Genomic DNA, 21,784 nt, shown 5'->3' with positions numbered 1-21,784 from the left:
TACAGGAAAAAAATTTCTGCAAATATCAAAGGAGAGCTCTGTGTATTTTTTTAACACGTTTCAAAATGGAAACAGTAATTAAATTTGTATATGACTCTCCTCTTTTAGGGAGCCTTGGTCTTCATTCATACAGCAGGCAAGGGGCATATAGCCCTTTACATGATGTTTGTCTCTGAACAGCACACATACCCATAGACTGATATCAAACGCAGGATAATATGATATGATTAAGCTATTGTAAATGAGTTCCTTGATCTGCCTTAGAGCTGGGAATATATTCTCCTGTGAATCATTTCTAATTCTCTAAAACTAAAATCTAGGATCTAAAAATGCTTACCCATTTTTCAAACATAACCCATTGAAAATAGCTACAAGATTCATCATGCAGCTTTTGCATGCACCATCAAAATTGCATGGTTTTCATTTGTTTCTTGATGTAGTCTTTAAATAGCTTGCATTTTAAGCCTCCAAAAGACTGTACATGATTTGTGCTAAATCTCGGTGTTTCTTATTCTGGACATAAATTGACTTTTTGGTGCTAGCTTCCAGAATGGTTAGGTATTGAATCTAATATGAATGACCATATTAGTGAGAACAAGATTTGTGTAAACTCAAATTTGCTTCATTCTGCATATAATATGTAGAGGAGAAAATAGGCAGTCTGAGATTTATAAGATTTAGTTTCTCTTGAGCCTCAAGAGCTTTACCATATCATATTCTGTGCTACTATTTTAATCAAGTAGATGTAAAGGTCTGCTCTACAAATGAAACTGTGTGAGAAAGCCAACATCAGCTATTTCTTGCAAGTGAGAGAGGAAAAAAAATAATCCTAAACTTTATAATCTCACTTCTGTGTTAAGAAACAGCATACTTTACAGCATGTAGCAGGCAGTTGATAAGTTCACTTAAGCACTTAATGCTCTTGCTTGCATCTAGCATATACTCTTTTTCTTTTCTCAAATAGAGTCCCTTCAGGAGTGACATACCCAGAAACAAACACTTACCCACCTAATAACAAGTTCACTTCTTGTTCTGACTATTCTTAAATCCAAGAATCAGTAGCTAGTTATTTTCTTAAAGACAATCAGAGTGCATATTATTTTTCTTCAAGGAAAGTTACTAATTTATAAAAGCAAAATAACGGAAAGTATCAGTGATATTCATGATGCTGCAGGTATGCTCATACACTGTTTTCACTCATCTCTTAAAATACTTGCTCTCAGTGAAGTTTTGTTAGTATGCCATGTGGCAGTTAAATATTATATGCTTCCTTCTTTCATAACTGAAAAACATCACACTATTTTTTTATCCTATTCAACCTGGAAAAAATAAATCAGAATACGCTTGCTTAGAACGCTATAGAGACCACAGTTATTATGAGTAAGCTACATGTTCTTTTCTTTGTCAACTATTTTGTGAAGCAGAGAAACTATTTTAGTGCTTAAAACTTCTTTGAAAGTTTTTACAAAATGCTTGTGCTACTCATGGCTGGAACAACAGGGCATTGCCTGCCACAGCCTTTAGCAGAGCATATACTCTACCTCTCTTTCATATCACTGCACAGCATGGGCAAAATGGAATTTTTACTGAGGGAAGTGTCACGTCCTTTGCTGTCTTTCATTCATTTTCATGCTACTGAATTTTTAAAAATTTGGCTAATTATTTGACCTGTTACCTGCAGGCTGTATTTAGCGTTTCGTGCTTGTACATTTACCATTTACTTCAGGTCTGATTAAAATTAGTACTAGAGAAGACATGAAGTTAACTCGCTTGAGAACTAGAACTAGTGTCCCTTACTAAAAAACTGCCTTTGAGCCTTCATTTGTTTTTTTATTTCTATAATATATTTTTATTAATAGTGTTTATCTGCTTTACAACACACTGCACAGTCATGGGTCGTATCACACTCCTGGGAAGTCTATTATTCTATGCAAGTTGTGAAAGTAATTTCATGACATTTAATTACAAAATTAGGTTTTCATTTGCAGACTCAATGAACACCAATCTCTAGTAAGAAGGACAAAAAAAAAAAAAAATTGCAGTGAAATGACATATCATGTTAATACTAGCTTTAAGTTTTCTGAAGTCAGAGGAAGTTATTAAAAACTCTGTTATCCCATCAGTGGTCTATACTTTTGATAATGCTCATTAATTAACACTTTCTAATACCATTGTAGTGGCTATGTATGTTACTGAGAAACATGGCTTAATTGTGTTACTGAATAGCATGAAGATATAGGTCTTCCCAGGAGTTCTTCTGCATTAAATCCATTCTCTGAAGTACTCCAAAAAAGAGTGCATGTGCCCAAAATGCAGCCCTAAAGACACCCTCAATTGCTGCAGCTTTGGAGGTGTCTACATGCCCCTGTGTTAATGCCTTAGGTGCCTAATTCATCTCTTTTTGTCTTGCTCAAAATTACTTCTATCTAAGCTCTTTGGCTCATCACTTATCCTAAATACCACACCAAAATAGGAGTTTAGAAACTAAGCAGCCCTTGTTATAGACGTTAGCACAATTATATTTCCCTGAATATAAAAATAAGGTCCCTTCTTTTTAGAAGGCATGTGGTATGTGGACCCAGCAGAAGGCAGTACACTTTCTTTGGTACAAAGCATATTAGAGGGCAATAAGAGAGTCGTAGTTTTTAATTCCTTGATATTGTTGTCCAGAAATCAATGTCATGTCCTACCAGCTAGCTACACTGCTAGTCTCAGGGTATCTTCTTCTGTATGCCTGTATCTCTGGATGCTCAGAGAGGCACACTAAGCAGCACTGGCAGGGGAAGTATTTCTCTGTTAGCCGTTCTTCACCTAAGAAATGCAAGACAAGATTTCAAACCCTTTCATGTTTCTTTCCTGCTTGAGTAAGTGTTGTGGTTATTTTACAGAACAAGCAAGGTTACACCACCATGCGCTTCTCTTGAAGAAAAGGTGGATCTTCCAGAGAAGGTTCTTATCCCACATGCTGTAGGAAGGATAGAGATTTCCACAGACAAGGTTATCCACTCCAGTCTGGGAGTATTTGCTGAAATCATTTATTAGAAATAACCCTTATAGTTCGTTTCTCTACCCAGCTTCTCTGTTAGAAATTGCAATGAGACCTATCTGAGAATTAACAGGAATTTATGCCTGCAGTAAAAGTTACCTGCAGGGTCTTAAGGTTTATGTGAGAGGAAAAATGTACATACCCATTAAGAAGTCTCCCACTCAGTTTCAAAAAAAAAAAAAAATAAAATAAAATAAAGGGCAAGGTGAGAATGATTCATTTGCATAAAGGAGAATTTGAATGAGTGGCTCAAATGTACAGCCATAGCTAGGCAAAATCTTCTACATTACTTCCTCTATCTTTATTCACAGAACTCTTTCCTTATTTTATTCTCTTTGACTGTTTTTCTCACCTGTGCACATACTCAGGGAGATTGAAGACCCAGCAATGATGGTGAAAGAAAAGGCAACTAAATGGACCAAAGCAATAGTTTATAATCATATATAAAACAGAAGAAAGATTGAAAGAATTTGGAGAAAGTAGATCATTGATATTTTTATCTCCAGAAGAAAGAAAAGTTCTGATGAAGCAAAGCATATCAGGGAAGTAGGTCATGAATTTCTTCTGAGGAAGCACATTCACCCTGCACGATAGACTGTTAGTTCCTACCCAGTATGTCCTGAGAAATCCTTCATAGTTATTTTCTATCTCCCTACTACTAGGAGAAGACTCTGAAATTTAGAAATATTGTACTGTGTCTGAAGTTCAGTGCCAAAGGAAATGGTCCACTTGGTTACAGCCGCCTTTTTTATCAAGTAACACCACCATCATTCTTGTATCTCATATCAGAAACATTACTCAGAGCAAAAGACTTCAGCACTTGTACTCCATCCTTTCAGTTCCAGTTACAGTCAGTTTTTGTACTGACTGTACAACGAACCCTTTTTGTTCTTCATGGAACTGAAATCAATACCCTTACGAAGTTTCTGAAATGCCTCTAGCCTTGCCAGCACTACCATCTCCTTGTACTTCTGCAAAGCCTCCAGGGAAAAAGAAGAGAGAAATTAGGGCATGCCTCAGTGAGCCAAAGCACTGTTTCTCAAGCCAAGGAGCATAAATGCACATTCAGGCAGATTGAAAGTGTATCTATTTCTCAACACAGAAGTGTTTTTATTATACTTCCCCAACAATCATTTCAAAATGAAAAAAAAAATTCTTCTTTCATGGTTTCTGCAGTCAGCTAAAGTTTTAAAAATAAATATATTTACCTACAAATTTCAACCAAATTACTGGAGGCGTAAACATGATTATTAGCACCAGGCAAAGAAAAAAGTCAAATAAAAATATTTGTTACTGATCAAAAGGTATTATTTTCCTCTTAACAAAAAACAAAAAACAAATTCAACAAACAATGTAAAGCTGATGAGATCCATTATATATTAGTAGTAAGGACATAAATGCTTTTTTTGCAAGCTGTCATTAGGTGGGCACTCCAAAGCAGTGGTAAAATGCTGTTCTGAAGGCAAATGCATTCTAGAAATCACGGGATAGAACTTTTTTTCATTCTTTTTCCTCTCCCTACTCTTTACTTCTCTACTTATGAATTTGAAGAATATTCTCCCTGTGCATATATCAGAAGGTACACTGTACCACTGTACAGCTAGCAGGAAAAAAAGTGGAGACAACTATTTTTAGAGTATCTTTTAGCTACCAGCTACTCTGTAACTTCAACTTCCTAAAATTTGGTTTAGATAAAATGCATAAAATGCCTTCTTCATCTAAGTTTCAGTTGTTCAAATCAGTTTGGTTTCATTTTATTGCTTGCAGATTAGACTAACAAGTAGTTAACATGTATACTCCACTGAGATTTTCACTGAAATCATATGTTTGTTTTTCTCATTATTGAAATCATTAGTGCATTGAAAATAAATTTAAGTAAATATACTTTTCTCATTTCAGTTCAAATGGTTCAATATTGTTTAGCCATTAGTATTCTTGTTTTGAGTTTGAGAGGACTTGGGTATTGGTCCCTCAATGAATAAAAATAAATAAATATGTCAAGGACACATGCTTTTTCTGTTTCTGATAGTAAATTCTCAGCTTCAATTTAACACATATTTGTTTCTCAGAAACAAAGTCCAACTAAGCCTGTTCGTTGTATTTGTGCTTTTTGGTTTTGTTTTGCTTTTCCCTCCCCAAAAAATTGTGTGTGACTATCTTATATTGCATAAGTATCATCGAAAGGGAACCATAAAAATAGGGTTATAGTATGCTGGCAATAAGACAAAAAGACCTATGGTTTTACTAAATTTCTTTGAGCAGGAATGTAAAAATTTCTATCCTGACCATTTTGTTCCAGATTTTCAAAACATGATCTGCCTACCTATTTGTTTATATCAGTTAATCCAAAATTTCTGCTGACCAGGAGGGTAAATACAACTAAATGTTACCAATCCTGCAGTCCTTCCTTAACTAGAACAAGCTGTTTAGGCAGGATGGACTTAGAACTGCACTGTGTTAGCAAATGGAAATTCAAGATGAAAGACAAGGCACAAACTGTAGACAGTTTGAAAACCATAAAGCATTTCCTGCAGTTGTGCTGGAGTGATTTTATCTTATCATACAGATGTATCTACATAGGTAGGATCACTTGTTGAATATCAGTGCCATGTTTGAGGAGTAAAAAAAAGGAAAACCTGGGGAACTACAGGCCAGTGAGCCTAACGTATGTGCCTGTGGAGATCAGGGAACAGATTCTCCTGGAAGACATATTAAGGCACATGAAGGATGAGCAGGTGATCAGAAACAGCCAGCAGGACTTCATCAACAGCATATCATACCTGACCAATCCTGTGGCCTTCTATGATGGAGTGATGGCATCAGTGGACAAAGGAAAAGCAACTGATATCATCTACCTGGACTTGTGCAAGGCCTTTGGCATGGTTCCATGCCACATCTTTATCTCTAAATTGGAGAGATATGGATTCGAATACTGGACTATTAGGTGGATAAAGAATCTTTTGGTTGATTACAGCCAAAGGGTGTTGTCAATGGCTCTAAGTCCAAGTGGAGGCACATCACAAGAAATGTCCACCCAGGGGTGCTCTTCAATGTCTTTATCAATGACATAGACAATGGGATTGGGTATACCCTCAGCAAGTTTGCTGATGACACCAAACTGAGTGATGCAGTTGACACAATAGAAGGGAGAGATGACATCCAGAAGGACCTGAACACAATTGAGAAGTGGGCACATCAGAACCTAATGAGATTTAACAAAGCCAGGTGCAAGCTTTTGGGAATGGAGGCAATCCCAGATATGACTACAGACTAGGTGAAGAATTCATTGAGAGCAGTCTTGTGGAGAAGGTATTGGGAATCCTGATGGTCAAAAAGCTGGACATGAGACAGCAGCATGCTCTTCCAGACCAGAAGGCCAATAGTATCCTGGGCTGCATCAGAAGGGGAATGGCCAAAAGGGAGAGGGAGGTGATTGTCCCACTCTACTATGCCCTTGCAAGGCCTCATTTGGACTACTGTGTCCAAGTCTGGGGCTCCCAGTACAGGAATGATGTCAAGCTTTTGGAAAGAGTCTGGAGGAGGGCTTCAAAGAAGATCAAAAGGAGGGAGCACCTTTCCTGTAAAGGAAGTTTGAGGTAGTTGGGCTTGGGCTTGTTTAGCTTGGAGAAGATCTCTAGGGAGATCTCACTGTGGCCTTCCAGAACTTGAAGAGAACTTACAAGCCAGACAAGAATCAACTTTTTACACAGTCTGATAGTGGTAGGACAAGGAGGCATGGCTTTAACCTAAAAGAGAGTAAATTCAGGTTAGATGTTAGGAAGAAATTTTTTACAGAGATTGGTGAGGTGCTGGAACAAGTGACCCAGAGAGGTTGTGGATGCCCAATTCCTGGAGACATTCAAGGCCAAGTTGGATGGGATCCTGATCTGATGGCAGCCTGATCTAGTGGCTGGCAAACCTGCCCACAACAGAGGGTTGAAAGTAAATGATCTTTAAGATCCCCTACAACATAAGCCATTCTATGATTCCATGAAGCCCAGCAGAAGATCATTGGATATGGTCATTCATCAGCTACACATCTGTATTTTCAATGAACCTGCAGCTTTCCATGTTGGCAAGAATTCAAATCTTGTTAGTTTTTTCCTTTTGGTCATTATTGTGATTGTATTTACAATTTTAATATCTTCCCACACCCAGAGTAGAAGGAAAATATTTTCCATATGGACTTAAACAATAATTCTTTAATTTGCCTCTAATAATTTTCCTTTAACTTCAGCCTCAGGCACAACAAAGCTAACAAGACTACTGCTGAGGTTGTTCTGTTGTCAATTCTATGAAGTTCTCTCTGATACAATTAGTTCCTGAGGGTTTCCTACATTTACCAGTCTGGTAGCTTTAAACAGTTCAATCATCTTCAATCTAATGAATTTTTAATTTGTTATTTTACTATTAAATGAAAATGACTTATCAGGTGGGAAATTTAGGTTCACAAGTCTGCATATAACAATGTTTCCTAGTACTGAATATAGTGTAAACATCACACTTGCTTTTAAAAAATAATTTCTGTAATAATCATCAAATTGTCCCAATGTCATTATCGCAAATTGAAGTTTTAGGTTATTACTGCAGAGTGCTGTGTTATTTTTCATAAAGGACATAAATGGCAATATTCTTATTTTCGTTTAGTGTGATGAAACATGAAGATTGTGAGAAACTTTATTTTCTTTAAATTCTGTTGTTCTGGTTTTCCTACTTGAATGTATAGTGAATAATGAGAGAGGGACAGACACTTCCAGAGGCTGCTGCCTGCCTCTGGCATAGCTGCACCTTGGACACTGAAGCCTCTGGAGGAACGTGTGCCATTCTAAGTTTCTCATTTAGGCATGCTTTTTTGGAACCCTGGCACAATATACTTATACGAACAAATTATAAAGCCAGAAAAGTAGAGAGGAGATGGCTTTTCCTTGGAAACAGCCTAGAATGAGATACTTCCAAGCCTTCCAAAATACTTCCATATGCAAGAATGGAAGATGCTATTCTCACAGCCTGTGCATGCAGTGGACCAATTCAAAAGCTATCATGTAGCATAACAAAGAAATTTTAAGATTTCAGCAGACACACATAGTCTACTTTTTTCTTAGCTATGTTTTTTGTTTTATATATATATATTTTTTTTTAAACCAGTGATCACTTTTGGTGAAAAGCATACTATACATCTAGCAAAATATGTTTAAGTGAAGAACTGTTCCCCAGGAGCTTGGCATGCTCATCATTCTCTCAGTAGAAAGCAAAGCTTCAGAGGTGTGCTTTGAGTGTGACTAATTCATGCAGCTCATGAAGGACTTCTATGAAAATCCCACCTATGATTTCCAGTCATGCAGTGAGCACAATTACAGAAGACCATTCAATGAGAAAATGTAATGTCTTTCAAATAATATTTGCATAGGCCTCCATTTTACTTAAAAGCACATAACAAAATCATCTACAGTGATTCTAATATTATAGGACTTGGGGGTACCGGTGGATGGTAGGCTGGGCATGAGCCAGCAATGTGCCTTTGCAGACGAGAAAGCCAACAATATCCTGGGTTGCATCAAAAGAACCATGGCTAGCACGGTGAGGGATTTAATCCTGCCCCCTACACTGTGCTGGTGAGGCCTCACCTGGAGAACTGCGTCCACATGAGCAGTCCTCAGTACAGGAGAGACATGGACCTGTTTGAGTGCATCCAAAGGACCACAAAAATGATCCAAGGGATGGAGCACCTCCCTTTGCAAGGACAGGATGAGAGAGCTGGGGCTGTTCAGCCTGGAGAAGGGAAGGCTCCAGGGAGCCAGTGTCTAAAGGGGAGCTACAAGAAAGAAGAGGACAGACTCTCTAGCAGGGCATGTGGTGATAGAACAAGGAGAAATGGTTTAGTTTGGACATAAGGAAAAAGTCTTTTACAGTGAGGGTGGTAAGGCACAGGAACAGGTTGCCCAGCATGTGGTGGATGCCCCATCCCTGGAGACTTTCAAGGCGACCTGGATCAGGATCTGAGCAACTTGATCGAGCCATGGATGGCCCTGTTCATTACAGAAGAGTTGGACAATATGACTTTTAAAGATCTCTTCCAACTCTAAGGATTCTATTATTCTATTCTGTTCATGTTAAAATTCCCTTCCATTATTTTTGCTCAAGTGGTTAGGAAGATGATCTCTAATAAAGGATTGCTTATATAATGTCTGTTGCAATAAGAGATAAGAAAAAAAATCAATGTTTAAATTTTAAGGTAGTGCTTTTCTTTACTCACCTCTCATACAGTGGAAAGAGAACAGTATAAACTGTACCAGAAAGTAAATAAATAAATAAATAAATGAATAAATAAATATGGTTGATTAAATGCAGTGCAATAAAACAAGACTTTTTAATATTGACATTTTAATATTGCTAATGAATGGCCCAACTATTGAGCTTTGCTTGGACATTCCATTGAACTTAAATTTAGAAAAATTGTAGCGTCATGAATTGCTTTTTAAGGTAATTTAAAAATTTGCATAGCAAAGCTGCACTAAGATAAATGTATGAGATTTCTACATCACTCTGAATGTACAAGTACGGCACTGTAAAGCAATTAACCTCATTTGATAAGAAGAAAATAACATTATACTATGTTTAACCTCTGCAGCTTCAGAATTGCAGAATTACAGGGCTGTCAGGCCAACCATTTGCCGATAGAGCCAGCACTGCACTTCACGTTTGCTCTCCCTACTCTGCTCCAGGCAAAAGTCAGTCAGGTTAGAAAATATGGCTGTGGTCACATTTTGTCTGAAATAGGTTAGGAAGTGTTTGCATTAAGTGCTCTGATGTCTCTGATCAGAGGCTACAGCAGCTAGCAGAATGAGCTGCTTGAGTACCTTCTGCCAACATAGCTGGATTCAGAGAAGGCTGTCAGCAGCATCACACTTCTAAAATCAGTGAAGCTTCATCATAATCAGTTACTGATTTGCACAGTTTAGTTACAGCTAAAAAAGTTTAGAACAGTTTCTCATTATGATAAGTGGTTTAAAAATAACAATTATTTAGATTTTTATTATTTACCAACAAGATCATTTACATTTTTAGCGTAGTACTTTATTTGCATTAGCATTACTTTGCTAAGAGATCTTTCTGATTCAAATCAAGATGCTGATACTGTTGGTTCCTCTCCACATTAAGTGTTTCTTCTTATTAATTCAGAATCTTTACTGAATATATTTAAATGATGAAAATAAAAATGAAATTCTATTTTAAACAAAGTGAGAATTCTCACTCACTGCTGCGGGCCAACATTTGAATGCAGAATAAATCACAGGGTCAAAAACATCAAAAACATGCCACAGTTTTGTAGAAAGAATGCAGAAATGTCCTACAGCTTTATCTTCCAAAAAGTTTTTCTCAATCCTTTTTTATTTAATATTTATACACAGAAAACCACAGAACTCAGTTTTAGAGAATGTATTCATGGCATTATAACCAATATTTCATGCTTCAGTTTTGAAGGTAACACTATTTATGGACTGACTTTCAGAAATCTTTACATTTATACCAAATACATGCATTTAAGTAATAAAGTGGGTTTTGGTATTGGTCAAAATGATTTCACCTTTCTCCACTGTGCATTCCCTGGACAGCTGCTGAAGCAAAGACAGTGAACATTTTTTTGCAGCGTGGGAATACAAGACAGCAAAGTAATTTGGGGTTCTACAACATCAATCTTGGCATTTCTAGAAGAAGTTGCATTTTTAATAATGTTAACGTGAGATGAACCCAACCTCATGTGAGGGTTTGTATTGTTGTGCCCTTGAATTTTTATTACCAGCTAATGTAAACAAGATTAGTGCATCTGCTTGAAAATCTACCAGGTGATCATAGTGGAATGGAACTCAACACAATAATCTCAATATAATTCATCTTATGTTGTGTGTGTTTCCCTTTCTGTTAATTTCAAAGTTCTGAAAGTATTACAATACTCATGTTTAGGAAATTCAGATCCTATGGAGGGTGTTCACATCACTAAGAAAAATGTAATCCCTATTTCCCACAAATACACAGGGTCTACTGGGAGAGAAGTATGGGAACATCCGCATCCCAGGGGAAGTGGAGTCAGCTGAATTTGAAATGATCCTGGATGCTGCTGTGGAGGCCAAGCTAGAGACCAGAATTATAGAAGAGTGGTACTGCAGAGATGAGAACGCAGTGCCGCCAGCATATTACCTCAGGCCGAAATCTGAAATGCTGAAGAGCTACCAGAATACAGTAAGTTGCATTCACCTCCTTCAAAAATTCCTTTCTGTCAGTGGAAAAAGTTCTGCAAGAGTGAGTGACACAAGTGCCTAATGCAATCCCTCGGCACCTCCCATACTTTTAACTTAATAACTGTATTCTAATGGAAGATTTTCCAATACCATTCATTATCTTTTTTAAAACATGCATTTGTCATTAATTGGTGACAATAAAAATTATGTGTTACCCAGGGCTCAATTCTACCCTCCTACATTAAAAAACATTAACACAGAAATGTTTAGTGGATTGAATTCAGTTTTATGTAGCTATATATTGCATATTTACTGCAATATCCTTTAGAATAAAGCTCAACTTTTATTTGTTATTAAATGTTCTTACCTTTCTTCAAGCTAGTGAGATAAAGGAGTTACCAAAGGATGTTTGTAACTTAAAGCTAACACAGAGTTACATCACATAAACTCAGTGAAAGTAATAAAAGACAAACTGTTCTGAACACGTCAAGAAAGTTGCTAAGGAATACTGACCTCAGGGCCACTCTTTTTCCTGTTGCACTCTCCCTCTTCCAGGAAAACAAGGCACCCCTTGAACATGTCACCTGCAGTAACACAGCAGCAACTGCCAGCTGTGTTACAGAAACCACCATTGTGGTATCTGACAGATACCTTCTAACGGGATTAATGAGTTTATCTCACAGGCCCTCACCAATGGCACTAAGATCACTGTTACTATAGCAGTGTATGGACTAAAGTAACGTCAGATAAAATCCCATATTTTTTCAAATATGAATTGCTTAACTTTAGGTACTAGGAAATTCATTTTCAATTTTGAAAACCAAGCTTTAATTATTGATACTTGTCATTAATAGGAAAAATAGTTTTTAGAAATATTATTGCTTCTTTAATATCATTATTTCAGGCTTGCATCTCAAAACTTTATAGACAAAGGTCTTATTCTTGAAGAATATTTCATCAGCTGCCTACAGGAGGAATTCAGAAAATATTCAAAAGTAGATAACTTTTATTATTCTAAAGTGGAATATATATCATGATTATCTACTGTATAAAAAGGTGAACTTGTTCATTTATTTTTAGCAGATGTGTTTCTCTGTTACCATATTATTTATGATCTTCAACAGCAGATCTTTACTTTCTGAAGTTGTTGATGTGTGTATTATAGCCTGGATTTAACTCTGGATATTTTTTAAAGATGGAACCTTCTTCAAACTCTATGAATGAGAACAAATGGCAAGATATATCAGAAGAAATAAAGAAGATTTTTAAGACTGCTGTGAAATTGCTGTATGAAAAAGGAAAAATGAAACACAGCCAAGCAAAGAGATATCTTTCCTCTGGTAAAGTTCAGACTATTTCTGTATGTTCATTTATTATCTTTTCTACCAACCTTTCCACAAACATGAAAATATATTTCTGTTGGCATTTCTCACATGATTGAGGTGGAAAAAATGCTCATTATGCTTGCTTGAGACTGAAGCCTTTATGGAAGTACCCAGCTTTTTTTCTGCTTCTTACAGCAGAAAACAGATGCAATCATTAAAGAGTCTGCATGTTGAGGGGAGTGGAGGGGGAGGAGGGTGGAAGAGGGCAGGATCTTAAACAGTTTAAAAAGAAAAGATAACAGAAACTCTGTGTTCTCTTTTCATCCTCAGCTATTGAAGATGAACTTGACTTTGCCTTGGGTAAACAAACACCAGCTTTCCTAAAGAAGTGTGTTTGCTACATTCGGAAAATTGCCAACATTGAGCGTTTTGTTAAAATTCCAGAGATGGGAAAATACATGGATGTGATACATACAGCTGGGAAGTTTCTACGAGATCCCGAAGCTCATGAGAAACTGATCAAGCTCAGGGATGAATTCATTCCTACCATTGTTGCATCCTCCAATCTGAGAGTGTACACATCTGTCACTCACTGTGACATGAAACTGGGGTACTCCCAAGAAGTGGAGAATCATTACATTGAAGGACTTGGTAAACAATTCTATGAAGACATGATCGATATAATCCAGGCAACAGTGCAGCAGAATTTTGACACCGAGACAGACTTGCTGTATGATGAAGTTCTTCAACATTCATCACTATGTAAAACATACTCCACTTTTTATGAATACAGATGTGAGGCATTAAACATAGTTCACAAGTATGTTCTACCTAGCAAAATAGGACACATTAACCCTCTTATCATATACGGAGGACCATGCACAGGGAAAACTCTTTTATTAGCCGAAGTGGCAAAGAAGGTAAATAAATACCTTACATAGAATGGTGATGCCAGGATCATTAGTGCATAAAGGCCAGCTTAGTAAAATAAAGATTATAAAACCCATATAGCATATATATAATAAAACATATAGCATATTATTGGATATATGTTCAGAAAAGGACTGCCTTTTAATAACAACATGTCTATACGATATACCCAAGTGAATTAAAAAAGACTTATTAGAGCTTTCAAAAGGTGGATAGGGTTAAAGAATGATCTCTTCCCCTTTTGTTCCACTAAAGTCCTACGAACCTGGAACCGTCTAAACATCGTATGTTGTTTTTAATCTTATTCACAAATACATGTTTTTTCAAGGTATGCTATCTTGTTTAATATTCTCATCAGAAATTACTCCAGAATTAGTCTGATACACTAGCTACAATGTCTGTAATAATCAGCAAAAATACCTTTTTTTATCTGACAAGCTTCTTCAACCACTAAGCTGAGTACTATGGGGACATAAGGGGAAACACTGTGCAATGCAGGACCAGATGCACAAAAAACAAAAAAAAACCAACAAGCTGGCATCTCTAAGCCTAATATTCTAGATGAAAGTCACAACTTGGAGTTCCCTAGAGGTTGCCCAGAGAATTTAGCACACTAGATTGGGAAACAGCCATATCAACTAGAAGGAAATAGACAAAGAAACAATTATGCTTAAAATCTTACCTTTCTCAAATGTGACTTCCTACAGATTCACATTTGTTGCCTATGTAAAATAGGGATTTGCAGCTCAAAATCTCATTTCAGTACATAAGTTCACCCAGAGGCTTGGGTTACATTTTTTTCTTAAAATATTCTGTAATAACTTCAAGTGAAGTGAAAAGAATTAGCACATGAGAGAACTGAGCTAGTTAGCCTGCACAGACTGAGAGGATTTGAAGCCACATTCCTCAATTGCTTATAGTCTGCTAACCAAAAAAATATCAAGAAATACTGTTTACCCATTGTGGCAGCATAAAAGAGCCACAGGCACACCAAGAGAGAATGTACTTCATTGGCCCAGGAATTAAAGTAACCAGCTGAGAAAGTTCAATACTATATTCCCATCCGTGTCTAACAAAATTGTCAGGGTATGTATTTAATCTTAGCTGGGAATTAATATTAAACAAGCTTAAGTGCCAAACTGGTCTGCCTGGCCAAGGATGACATCACTTAGTGTCTAAGGAAGTTTATTAATAAGAATGTCTACCTACAGTTTTCCAGAAGTGAGACATGGATTTTGCAAAGAGTACCCTGGGATTTATGGACTAAATTCTGCTCAGGTCCTTGTAGATTTAAACCTCTTATAGATCTGGGCCTTAGTGTTTTGGGATATTAGCCAGGCTACACAAAGATGACATAAGATAAAAATTTCATCCAGTGCACAGAAATCAAAAGGAGTCTCAGCCTCTCCTAGTGAGAGCATTGCCATTCAACCAGTCGCATTTAGAAATGTTTATTTATATATAGGCTATTACTGCTTATAAACTCTGTTACTGTGCTTTGTTTAGATGCTAACTAAATAATGCTCTGTATTCCAGGCCTATTCCTGGCTGCAAGAAGAGATGGGACCTGACTCTGACCCTGTGGTAATTATAAGATTTTTGGGATCCACTGAAACAAGCATAGATCTGAAGAATATACTTCAAAGCATTTGTGAACAATTAGCAGCCAACTATCGTTGCCTCGTGCAAAGTTACCCAAAAAAGATTCATGACCTCCGGGATTTGTTCATAAATCTTTTGAATGAGTCCTCATTCCACAGACCATTGGTGATAATATTTGATGCCCTAGAACAGCTAACAGATAGTGATGATGCTAGGAAACTTTGGTGGCTTCCCATTCACCTTCCCCGTTCAGTACGGATAATTTTGTCAACACTGCCAAACAAGCATGGGATACTGCAAAAACTGAGGTGCCTTATTCATGAAGAAGACAACTACATTGAATTGACTGCAAGGGACAAAAAGATGTGTAGCCAAGTACTGAAACATCAGCTGCTGCGAATTAAAAGAAAAGTAACATCAGGGCAACAAATCTATGTCAATGAAGCATTCTCCAAGTGTACACTGCCTATGTTTGTGAACTTAACCTTCAGAGAGGTCAAGAACTGGAGATCTCACAAAGACGTGGATGAGTCCTCCCTCTGTTTCACCGTACATGAAAGCATAGAGCAGTTGTTCTGGTCACTGGAAAGTAAATGTGGATCACGACTACTGTCAAGAGCACTTGGCTACATCACTATGTCCAAATCTGGCCTGAGTGAAATGGAGTTGGAAGATATCTTAGCCCTTGACAACAGTGTTATGTATGAAGTAAGTGAGAGTGTCCGAGAAAGTAATCCACTGAGAATTCCATATGTGTACATTGCAAGACTTAAGGAGGGTTTGCAGGGATACTTAATAGAGCGACAAGTGAAAAATGTTACTCTTCTTCTTTGGGCAAATAGACACTTGCACCTAATTGCCCAGAAATTGTATCTGAACAATGAAGAAGATTTGCAGGAAATGCACACGATCATGGCGGAATATTTTCTTGGTGTTTGGTCAGGTGGACGAAGAAAACCTTTTTACAGCAATGACCAATATTTGAACAGTTGCCCTGACCGTGATAGTAGAGGCTTGAATGAGGAAGAAAAGCACTGCATGGATCAGATTGCTTTTGACAGGCAGGTGCCTGATCAGCCATGGGTTTTTCAGTGTAATCCCTTAGAGCCTGACATCTTTTTTATCAATCACAGAAAAATGACAGAGCTTATTCATCACTTGACAAGATGTGGAAGAACAGATGATCTGCTGTATGGAGTCATTATGAACTTCAGCTGGCTGTATACCATGATTAGAATAGGGCAGTTTGATAAAGCACTTTCAGACATAGAACTGGCTTACACCTACTCACAGGAAAAGGAACTGAAATTTCTGGCCAGTACCCTCCGCAGTATCAAGTTCAAAGTAGTAAAATACCCAGGCTCACTCTCTGCTGAGTTGCAACAGAGGCTTCTGCCAGTAGTAAGCTCACTGCCTAAACTCAGACATCTCCTCTTAGAATGCGACAAGGATGGGCCCAAGTACTGCTCTATCGTCCCCTTGCATTCTTCCATGGATGTAACTTACAGCCCTGAGCGCTTGCCACTGTCATCCAGCTGCATGCATGTCACTGAAATTCTGCCTACTTTTAATCCCAGTACAATCATCGCTGCTTTGGAAAATGGTTCCATCAGCACTTGGGATGTAGAGACTCGCCAGCTACTGAGGCAGATTACAACCTCTCCATCTGTTATCATAGGGATGAAACTTACTAGTGATGAAAGGTATCTTGTAGTGTCTACAACAAACAACACTCTTTTGATATATGATAACATAAATTCCTGTCTTTTATCTGAAATGGAAATTAAGGGGTCGAAACATTGTGGATTAGGGGGGGCCTCCAGTTTTATAAATGGGTTTACATTATCAGTCAACCATGCACTTGCGTGGCTGGAAGCCAGCAAAGATGTCACTGTAATAGACCTTCTTTATGGCTGGCCTCTCTATCATTTCCACTGCTGGTATGAGGTAACCTGTGTGCAATGTTCTCCAGATGGAGTTTATGCCTTCTGTGGACAGTATCTGAACACAACAACCATTTTTCACTTAGGCAGTGGAGAAAAGCTGGCCACCGTGACCTCTGAATTTTCTGGTGGATTTGTGAAATTCCTTCTCATTCTGGACAAGGCCCAAGAAATGGTGATGGTGGACAGTGAAGGCAGCCTCTCTGTTTGGAATACAGAGGAGATCACAAATCCCCAGCTTACAGATGACTTCGACTGCAGGAGAGATGACAGTGAGGTTGTCAGCATAGAGCTTTCTGAAGACCAAAGTGCAATTTTAATTTGTAAGGCTCTCAGCATTGAGCTCCTTGACACTCATGTGTGGAAAGTAGCTGAAAAGTTTAGAGCTAAACACAATGAGCACTTTATATCTGCTGTGTTGTCCAAAAATGGCAACTGTATAATTGCTTCAATGGAAAATACCTCAGCCATTTTTGTTTGGAGAAGAGATACGGGACAGTGTATGGCAAGCTTACAGGAAATCTCAGGAACTATAGTCAGGCTAATTAAATCAAATCATCATAACATGCTGCTATCTTTATCCACCAGTGGTGTCCTTTCTATTTGGGATATAGACATCATAACTGCTATGTCCAATATTGACAAATCTGGCAAACCTATCCAAAGACTGGTGTTGCCAGCCAGAGGTGAATTAATATACACATTGGATGGATCAGATTCTGTCCACAAGTGGAACTTCAGCACTGGATATATTGAAGCTATATTCAAGCACGAAGGTACTGTTGAAAACTGTGTGCTGACCACTTCTGGAGAAATAATGGTTACATCAGATGATAAATGCAGCCAGTATGTATGGCACACTGTTAGTGGTGAAAACATCTTTCGCATTAATGGGCAAAAAATTTCAGAGCTAATGATAACTCATAATGATCAGTTTGTAGTCTCCCTCTGTGAGCAAAATGCATCCAGAGTTTGGCGACTAGCCACAGGACATAGGGTTTGCAATATTTTAGTTGCCTTACAGAACGCATTTATAACAACTGCAAATACATTTGTGGTCGGAATGGCAAAGAATAAAGTGTTGGCAGTGAGTCTCTGGACAGGCAGTATAACCAAGAAGTTTTGCTGTGATGATGGTGCAAGCATTGTAGATGTCAAACTGATACCAGACTGCCCAGATATTGTAGTATTTATAACATCTACTGAAACTGTGAACATCTGGAGCTTAACAGAGGAAGTCATCTGCAGACGTGTACAACTGCCTACCAATTTCTTGAAAAATTTGGAAGACTTTGAAATGTCCCCAAATGGCAAGCTAGGAATTATAACTTGTGGTGATGAAAACATCAATGTGCTTGATCTACACAGTGGAAAACTTCGCGTAGTTCATGCTCCAGGTGTTGTCTGGCGGCAAAGGCTGTCTCGTGATGGCCGCTATCTTGTGTACATCTGTTTTCTCAATGAAGATGATGATAATGGTGCAATCTCTAGTTTAATTGTAATGAGGCTAGCGGATGGCAAAAACATCGGTGCCTGTTCTCTTTACAAGACTCCCACTTTCCTTACACTCTCACAGAGACATTTAAATATTATTATTGGATTTGATGACGGAAGTATAGGCACTTACACTGTAGTGGATCGAGTCGATGCAGCACTGAAGATCAAAATTGCTACTTCAAACAGCCGTCAGATTTTCAACAACACGACACAAGTGATTAGACCAAAATGTCACAATTATAGCTTCAAAGTGACTGCAGACTGCATATGGAGGGAATCAACTGAAGTGTTTGCCAGGGATAGCCCCATTACAGTTATAGAGCCTGAGGTGAGTGAAGCAACACCAACCAAAAAACACAACTATTGCTATGAAAAGGTGTGCTCAGCCATAGACTGCAGAGGACATAGCTTTGCTGCTGACAACTGAGTATCTGTTCCCACTAGTTTACCTGAGTAATAGTATTCAAGCATAGATTTGTCTTCTGAATTCAAGTAAAAATCAGTGCATTTCTTGGAAGACATTAACAGCAGAGGGCAGACGAGCTATTTTTTCCTCTACAAATATTCTTACATTTACGTACACAAAAACACACATACAAAAAAAAAAATGGTGGGGGGAGGGAACATGAAGCAAATATTTAAGCAATGGGCTGCAGGGTTTTTTTTAATTTCGGAATACAAGGTTCAGTACAAGATTTCACCAGGGCCTTGATTAACAATTTCTAGCAATACTTTCAAAATTGTTATGCTATTACAGAGATTCGCTGATCTTATCTGCAAATGACAAACTGCTTTAACTAGAGCTAAAGTTCCATGTGATCAGAAAGAAGAGGCAGACCACTGTTTATAACAAACTAAGTTGCCTATAAGTGGTCAGAGCTGAATCTATAGCTAACAGCCAACTTTATATCCACTTGCAAAAACGTATTTTTCTTGCTTGATGGTGCAATGACAAGATGTCACCTGCCAACCTGGAACACTTGATACATTCCATCATCACTTTAAAAATATCTTTTTTTTTTTTTTAATTGGGATTGATTTGGGGGTTGAAAGGAGTAGATATAGGTCAGCTGCAAATGTGACAATGCGTGAGGTGATAAATACTTGTTCACCTCAATGAAAGTACTACAAGATTTTATTTTTTTTTAACTGCATGCAGGGATTTCAGGTTTCTGTATTGTGATAAAGAAAAAAAAAAGATATTAAACCTAGATCAAAAAAGAAATATAGAGTTGGGCTTTTGTTTTTGTTTTGAGGAAGTTATATGTTGTCATAGTGTGTGTTAGTATAGGTCATTAAGAAAACTTTTTCAAAGACAAAGGGCATTGCAGATAAACAATTAAACATATGAATTTCTTTATGTTAAAAGATGGCTATCCATTTTGATGTAAAAAAGTCTAAAGTATCTCCTACGTTCCCAAAGTACTCTTAACAGAAAGTTTTCAGACATGCCATGTTTTAATCTTAAAAACATTTGCCTTACTATCATTTCTGTTCTTTCCCATGTTAAATACAGATCAGATGACCAAACACTCTGGGACCGCTTGTATATGTGCTAATTCTCCACCAAATGCAAATGCTGCCTAAAGGTTCTTTATTGTTCCAATTTGTAACGTTTTTTTCTTATCTACAAGGTTCACTTTCTGCTTTAGAACTGTTCTGAGCCTTTTGTACAGTTTAATCAGTTTCAAGGCAGAAATTGTGAAATTATGACAAATGCTTAAAAAAAAAATTCCATTTCGTCCAAGTGAAAGAAATGCTGGACATCATCTGAAAGCATAAGAAGATATCTCCCTCCTTCTTAAAGATGGTACATCTGAGGAAATTTTTTCAAATGGTTTAAACAAAACAATTTTATTTTTAAAATGAGAACTTCATGCCACAGATTTTCAACAAACGAATGCTAAGCTGGAACTTAATGTAGTGTGTGAATGTTCTATGTACAAGCCAATATAGTATATTAAGTGACTTGAATGATTTTTCCTAACTTGTTTGCAACTAATAGATCATATTGAATGTTTTTATGTAAACTTTGTATTGTTGGGAAAACCTACTGAATCAGAGATTTATATTTTCATAAATGTCAAATTTAGTTAAATTTTGTTACAGAGTTGTTAAATTAGAAATCTATTGCAGTCTTCAAACAATATACAGTCTTGTGTATGCATTGTTTGTACTAATAAACTAAGGAAACAGACTTGTATGCGTTTGCAGAGTTTTAATTTTAGGGAAAGTTCCAGTAGGATAATGCATTTTAGTCTAAGCTAACACTGTATCTCAAGACTTTAAATTAATGGTGTACAGAGTGTATATTGGCCATCTCCACAACAGCAAATTTCACCCTGGCAGAGAAACATAGCTGCAGACATTTGCAGCTGCCATTAGCCTGTATTTTAATCGTTATTTAAGGGCTATGTTTGTAAGGATAATTCCAGTATTTTTCCCATTAGAGTTAACTAAATCAAACATTAAAAGGCACTGAAATTTGCGAAGCATGCTTAGGTTTTCCTTATGACTAGATTATATGCAACTCAACATGGGGAGTGCTTGAAATCCCCCTCCTCTGAAGAGCTATGGCACTGCAAGTGGTTCTGGAATCTACTCCTCCAAGGTTCCATTCTGAATGTAAGCAACCTTCCTTCCACCTTCTTTCAAAAACTGGGCATGACTCGCTCATGCCAGTCTTGATGTGCTTGTGCATAACCTGCATGTCAGAAAGTTAATTCCTTTGTGATCTTGAAGGAGTGAAAATACATCTCTTATCTGCCAGCAGAGTGACCAAATTGGGTAATAGCTGAGGATAACATAGAAACAGAGAAACATTTTTCTTCATTGAAAAGTACTACCAGAACCTAGTCAGCTCCACTTCAAGCTGAGTGGCTTATTGGTGGTGAACCCAGACTTGCTCCTCTTGTTTTCTGCCTCACCACTTCTGCACAGTAATACAGCCTCTTGGGGCAGGAGACAATCCCCAACATAACAGATGATCAATCTGCCAGTGAGATCAGTCCCTTTCCCTCATCTCAGGCCAAAGAGGGATTTTAGGCCTTTGTCAAAGCAGCTGAGTGGCACAAGAGAGTTAATGCTGTATATAAAAAGGAATAAGTGTTCTCTTCATGTTTTGAACCTTACATCTCACATGTTCTGACCAAGGACAACAAGAGTGGGGCAGCACTTCTATTTCTTTTAATTGTAAACCAGTAA

At 37.5% G+C, this 21,784-nt stretch overlaps 1 protein-coding gene and 1 long non-coding RNA gene across 5 annotated transcripts in view; one reads left to right on the top strand and one right to left on the bottom strand.

The window, feature by feature from the left end:
• NWD2 (NACHT and WD repeat domain containing 2) overlaps positions 1-20,777 on the top strand; it is a 51,082-nt gene extending 30,305 nt beyond the window's left edge. Inside the window, exons 4-8 of one of the 2 annotated variants that reach the window (XM_085223324.1) lie at positions 11,081-11,284; positions 12,479-12,623; positions 12,939-13,528; positions 15,075-18,908; positions 20,097-20,777. In XM_085223324.1, the coding sequence (XP_085079450.1) occupies positions 11,081-11,284; positions 12,479-12,623; positions 12,939-13,528; positions 15,075-18,908; positions 20,097-20,105 (4,782 nt within the window). In that variant the 3' untranslated portion in view covers positions 20,106-20,777. Of the gene's footprint in view, positions 1-11,080; positions 11,285-12,478; positions 12,624-12,938; positions 13,529-15,074 lie in introns of both variants that reach the window. The other variant, XM_085223323.1, reaches the window with a different exon arrangement.
• The window catches only part of LOC104910796 (uncharacterized), a 79,864-nt gene that overhangs the window by 53,538 nt on the left and 4,542 nt on the right, over positions 1-21,784 (bottom strand). The window lies entirely within an intron of this gene.

This window comes from Meleagris gallopavo, chromosome 4 (assembly GCF_905368555.1).
Source record: "Meleagris gallopavo chromosome 4, MGAL_WU_HG_1.1, whole genome shotgun sequence".
NCBI lineage: Eukaryota > Metazoa > Chordata > Aves > Galliformes > Phasianidae > Meleagris > Meleagris gallopavo.
Note: the sequence above shows the minus strand (reverse complement) of the source record. Positions and strands in the feature narration are given on the sequence as shown.